General features: G+C 60.5%; 1 protein-coding gene across 1 annotated transcript in view; it reads right to left on the bottom strand.

The window, feature by feature from the left end:
- The window catches only part of FBN3 (fibrillin 3), a 52193-nt gene extending 47901 nt beyond the window's left edge, over nucleotides 1-4292 (bottom strand). The window contains exons 1-7 of the mRNA XM_006917251.2: nucleotides 4147-4292; nucleotides 3928-4010; nucleotides 3168-3266; nucleotides 2890-2985; nucleotides 2581-2676; nucleotides 805-1002; nucleotides 571-696 (exon numbers count right to left, since the gene is read on the bottom strand). Coding sequence (XP_006917313.2) covers nucleotides 571-696; nucleotides 805-1002; nucleotides 2581-2676; nucleotides 2890-2985; nucleotides 3168-3266; nucleotides 3928-4010; nucleotides 4147-4292 — 844 coding nt within the window. The remainder of the gene's footprint in view (nucleotides 1-570; nucleotides 697-804; nucleotides 1003-2580; nucleotides 2677-2889; nucleotides 2986-3167; nucleotides 3267-3927; nucleotides 4011-4146) is intronic.
- Between the last annotated feature and the right edge of the window lie 1531 nt (nucleotides 4293-5823).

The following is a 5823-nucleotide window of genomic DNA, read 5'->3' as shown; positions in this document are numbered from 1 at the left end:
GCTGAACCAGCTGAACCAGAAGGGCATAGAGTCTGAGAGGCAGAGTGACATAGGGAGACAGTGGAGGCAAGAGGCCCAGACAGGGGACCGGAATGCTAAAGGCAGAGGTGGAGGGCCAAAGGGGCTTGGGACGGGTCCAGACAGCGCAGAGCTTAATGGGTAGGGAGCCAGGATGCCAGAGGGGATGGAATCCAGGCTTCGAAAAAGACAGGACACGGAGATTGGGGGGTTAGAGGAGCCCGATGGCCAGAGGATTGCAGAGACAGAGGAGCAAGGCGCCTGTCCCCCACCCACCCTCTACCCCTCCGGCTCCCTCAGGCCCTGGCTCACCAAGGCAGCGGGTGCCATCCAGGCTGCTGGCAAAACCACGGGGACAGGTGCACACGTAGCTCCCAGCCGTGTTGGTGCAGTCGCCCCCGGAGCAGAGGCCGGGCAAGCTGAGACACTCGTTTACGTCTGCGTAGACAGACACGGGTCAGAGCCGAGCCCCCAGCAGCCCTAGGCCACCTCCTCCTCATGTGGGACCTGGACGGTCCAGAGCACATGCAGGTCCCCCTCCCCACCGCCCACCTTCACACTTGGCACTGTTCTCACTGAGCCGGTGTCCAGTTGGGCAGTGACACTCAAAGGAGCCCACAGTGTTGACACAGCTGCCTCCCTGGCACAGGCCTGGGACAGCCTGGCACTCATCTACATCTGCAAGGGATGAGAGGCCCATCAGAGGAAGGAATCAAGTCTACAAGGGCTCCCACTCAGCCCTGGCTCCGAGGACCTCCTTCCCTACTTGGTAACTCCCTTACTCACCTTGGCAGGCCCCCGTGCGGATATTGGGGATGAAGCCACGGCGGCAGGGGTGTGGCTGTGCTGGGCAGAGCTCACAGGGGAGGCCCCAGGCACGGCCCACGGTGGCACAGCAGAGTGCCTTGGTGCAGATGAGGCCTGTCAGCTGGTGCTGGCACCCCTCAGGGCTCACTTGGCCAAAGCAGGGCCCTGTCCGGTAGTCTGAGGTACATGGACGTGGATATTGGCAGCTGGCCTTGGGCTGCCCACCCAAGAGCCTTCTGCATCTCCATCCCTACAGCTCCAGCTCAGGCTTCTGCCTCTCACCAGGACCACTGCAGCAGCCACCTCTCCCGCTTCCCTATACATCAGGCTTTCTACTGACCACAAGCCTTGACTCACAGTGTTCTCCTTCCTTACCTGAAAAACTCCTATTCACCCTTCAAAACCCTTTCTCCTCAAAGCGTCCCCCAACCAACCTCCAACAGAGGCCAGTATCTCTGAGCCCACAAAACCAGGTCACATCTGAAGACCCCCACTACTCCCCCAAGGCCCATCCCCGCCTCAGGCATGAGCGGGGACCTAGGGATGCTGGCCGGAGTGCCTGTCTTGTCCCTGAGTGCCTGACAAATCTCCCAGACTTTGGGAGGGACCCAGAATCTGCCCAAACGCTCTGGACCCTCAATACCACATCCCTGAGGTGGTCACGTCACTCCTCCCAGATGGGACTTCCTGGCTCCATCTTCCAGATGGTTCCAATCAAGGAGCTGGCATTGGACCAAGGGAAGCCCCTCCCCGAAGAGGAAGCCAAAGCCAGCCACCCTCCCCCAGGCTCCATACGGAGGAGGGGCTTTACTGAGACTCCTGACAGTCCTGAGTCCCTAAGCAAAAGCGCCGTTCCCAGAATCTCATCCGATTCACCCCACCCCCTCCTGCCTAGGCGCCCAGCTCTGCCTCTCTCTGGGGTCTTCACTGCCCACCGCCCAACCCAGACCTCTCCTCCCTCACCCTCCCCACTGACCCTCACTTCTCCTCTGTCGACCCAAATTTCAATTCTTTTCTGGTCAAATCCAGTTCCCAAAAGCCCACCTTTGACTCAGGTAACACACCAGCTCATTGCCACGCCTCCTCCAACCCAGCTTTGGCCACAGACGCGCCTCCTGCACCCGCAGCACCCCAACGCACACTGGGGTCACTCCCAGGGCCCTGCGTATCTTCGCCGTCCTGAGATCTGTGGCCCCGTCAGGCGCTCTGACGGTTCCTTGCAGCCAAAAACTCACGAGCCCAGCCTCACCCAAAGCCGCCCACTCTGGTTCGCTTACTCCTTCTCAGCCTCCTGTGGGCTCCATTTCTCCGTGTGCCCTTAAATCGCCTTCCCTTCTCTTCCCCCAGAAGCTCAACCATCCTCTCGCTGGCATCCCCTTCCCCCCAGTTTTCTGATCAGACATGGGCTTCGTCCTTGCCTCCATTCCCCCCCTCACCCCCCATGTCCAACTTTTAACAAAACATCTCTGCTTCTGCTGTCTTAGTTTTGGCAACAACCTCTCAACAGGTGATGCCACCCACCTCAGCCCTGGGGAGCACTGACTTGTCTATCTCATGAACTCCAACTTGTCCCTTCCTCCAGGAAGCCCTCCCTGATTCCCTTCCATGGAGCAGAGGGTTTCTCTGCCTTTCACGGCAGCAGGAAAGGAAGGATGGAGGCCAGTTGGACCCTTCCAGGGCCTAGTCATGTCTCAGGGGCTGCCAAGAAGCCGCCCTCCCTCCTCCCAGGCCCCTTCCCCATGACCAGTTTGGTACCTCTCTCACACTGAGGCCCCATGAAGCCGTAGACGCAGGCGCAGTGGTTTGGCCCGATGCAGCGGCCCCCGTTGTGGCAGCCGCGATCACAGACAGCTATAGAGGGAGAGGGAAGGGTGGCCTGAGGTCCCAAACAAGGCTTTACCCAGAAATCACCACAATCTGACCCAGCCCCAGTGATAAGACTATGACAGTGAGTGTGTCCCCTGCAGTCCTTGGTCCCAGAAGAGTGAGCCATGGGCAGTGGGCAGGTAGCAGCAGAGACCTGCCCTCTGGGATCTCGGCCAGGTGTGCATGGGGGATACTCACGCTGCCCGCACACAGTGCCCGTGTAGCCCCTCTGGCACAGGCAGGACTCCCCTCGGCAGCTGCCCCCATTCATGCAGCTCACACTGCACCCTGACCCTAGGGATCGGGAGGAGAGACACACAGTAGGTTAATGACAGACCCCATGACACACATGCAAGGCAGGAGGACTCAGTGTGTCCGGCAGGCTCTGGTCCTTCGGCAAAACCTGCCTGGGCTCCCAGAGGCATCCAGACACCTTTGACCTTCTCCTCCCACCCCGAGGGGCATCCCCCACTTACCTTGGCTCACCCCGCAGCTGGGGGCCAGCTTCCCGTCGGCACAGGCACACAGATTGGGTCGGGAGCAGAAGCCCTCGCCACAGGTGTGCCTACAGACAGCTGACAGGGCAGAGAGGGCAAGAGTCAGGACCAGGGACCAAATCCTGTGGCATCCTCACCCCGTCGGTGCCCGGCCGAGGCCGCAGGCTTCTGCCACAGCTACTGGGAGGGGTGCTCTTTGGGCCAGAACTGCCGAGAGACAAGGATAAAGGCAGAGCTACCGGGGAGCTGGCTGCTGGCTGGGGGGCTCTCCAAGGGAGAGGAGGCAGATGCTAGAGACTGCGGGGACAGACGGAGACAGAAAGACGTAGATGGAGGAGAGAGACAGAAACAGAGAGATTGAGAGACAGAGACACACAGGAATTGAGAGAGGGGAGGCACAAACGGAGACAGATTGAAAGAAAAAGGGAGAGACGGGGTAGAGACTGGGAGAAAAGGAGAAAGACTGAGAGAAAAGGGGAAAGCTAGAGAGACGAGAAATGAAAATACAGAGACAGAGAGAGACAGACAGATGGATAGGCAGACAGATATGGGGAGGTTGTAAACGAACTTGGCGGGGTGGCCGGGGAGCCTGAGGGCATCAGCGAGGGCCATTTCTGTAGTTCAGCTAGACTCCCCCAGCCCAGGCCACCTGTACATAGGGTCGGACTTGCGGGCAAGTAGGAGAATTGCGCCAATGCCCCCCATCTGCACCCCTACCTCACATGGCAGTGGCACTCACGTATGACACACTGGCTCCTGCCGGGCAGCGTCCTCCAGCCTGGGCAGCAGTAGGCGTGGAAGCGAGAGCCACACACATTAGGCCTTGGGGAGAATACGGCATGTCTGGTGATTCCCTGTTTATCTAGATGTCCCCTGGGGCTTGTCCCCTCCCACCCAGAAGGACAGCCGAACCCAGCCCACACCCGAGGGGCCTCTCAGCATCCTCGGTACCACGCACCCCTGCAAGATGCCTGGGCTGCCACGCCTACGCACACGTCCAGAACCTGCAGGCTCCACGGCCCCGTCCCAGTGGCCCCGCACACCCGCCACACACGACAGGGCAGTCCAGGCCAGCAGGAGCCGAGCCAGAGGTCCCCAGGCCATGATGAGGGCACCAGCCCCTCTCCTTGTCAAGCACAGACCCTCCAGAACCATGACGTGTCCCTCGGAGGCTGTGGACAGGAAGCAGAGTGAACTCCAGCAGAAGTCCTTGGCCATGGGGCACCCAGGAGAACCAGGAGCAGCGGGACAGCGGCCCAGGGCCTGTGGGAGCCCAAGGAGGCATCCAACCCCAACCCAGAGGCAGGTGAACAGTCAGAGGAGGCTTCTTGGAGGAGGTGTGATGGCTCAGAGATAGAGTTAGCCAAGAGAAACGTGCTGAGGCAAGGAGTCACAGTGAGGCCAGAGGGAACGAGGGCATGGAGCGCTGAATGGAGGGGAGAGAGGGCCCAGGGAGCCAGTGTTGCAAGAGTGCAGAGCTGTGTAATGGAGCTGCCACTTACAGGTCAAGGGCAATGGAGAGCCCTTAAAGTGCTTTAAGTAGGAAGAACAAGGGCAGACATGGTGTTGGATGGAGTGTAGGAGCCGCGGAAGAAGCGTGCAGAGCAGGAAGTTGGGCAGACATTCGCATGAGAGAGGACAGAGGAGAGGATCTCATTGATAACGAGGAGGTGGGGTACAGAGGAGTTTCAGGGGGCGGGAGGCTTGAGGGGACTCCCGGAATTGTCTGGGAGGGCTGAATGGGGAGGGGAGGGTTGGTGGTAAGTCCAGGAGAGGCAGCTTGACCTTCTGGGCAGGGGTACTGGGCAGAGGTGGGGACTTCCCAGTGTGGAGCACACCCCTCGGCCCAACAGAGGAAGGTCAGCTTGTGTGCCCACTTCACAGAGGAACAAACGAAGACCATCACAGTGAGCAAGGGGCTGAGGAAGGATCGAAGCCCGGGCAGAACGGAAGGAGGGGAAGCGGATCAGGGCACCGCCCGCCTCCAGGAGGTGGGTGATTGGCTCTCTCCAGACCAGGAAGGATGAGAGGGAGATGGGAACAGGGCCACTCCAGGTGGAAATGACCAGGCAAATTTTGAATACTTGGAGGAAAGAAGCTAGATCTAGTGGCCCGTTTGGGGGTAGGTGGGTGGCTTTCAGGTCCCACTTTCTGGATAAGGGAGGAGGACAATTGGACCTGGGTGAACGAGAAATGAAAATACAGAGACAGAGTAGCAGGCTGTGTGCCCTCGAGCAAGTAGCAGCTCGTCTCTGGGCCTTGGGATGACACAAGAGCCCAATCAGGTGGTCCCTCGGAGAAGGAAGGAGCTTTGTCAGCTCTGGCGGGGAGGCAGAGGAGAGTCGCCCGGCTGAGCGGGGGCATCCCCTTCTCGCTTTCAAGTTGTCCAGGCCGATCAGCACCTCAAGGACGCCTGCTCCGGGCAGCCTCGGGGACCGCTCAGCCTTCCTCCCGCTCGGGGCCGGCCTCGGGGGTCTCCAGTCTGGCCTGAACCGGGCCCCTAGCCCTGCCTCCGCGCCCCACGCCCCAGAGTTGGTCGAATGAATGAGCGGAGAAGGCGCGCGCGGCTGGGGCGGGAAGCCGGGCACGGGAAAGCATGGAGGGGGCGCGCGCCCCCGGAGTCCGCGGGCCGCGG

This window comes from Pteropus alecto, unplaced genomic scaffold, assembly GCF_000325575.1.
Source record: "Pteropus alecto unplaced genomic scaffold, ASM32557v1 scaffold37, whole genome shotgun sequence".
Classification (NCBI taxonomy): Eukaryota; Metazoa; Chordata; class Mammalia; order Chiroptera; family Pteropodidae; genus Pteropus; species Pteropus alecto.
Note: the sequence above shows the minus strand (reverse complement) of the source record. Positions and strands in the feature narration are given on the sequence as shown.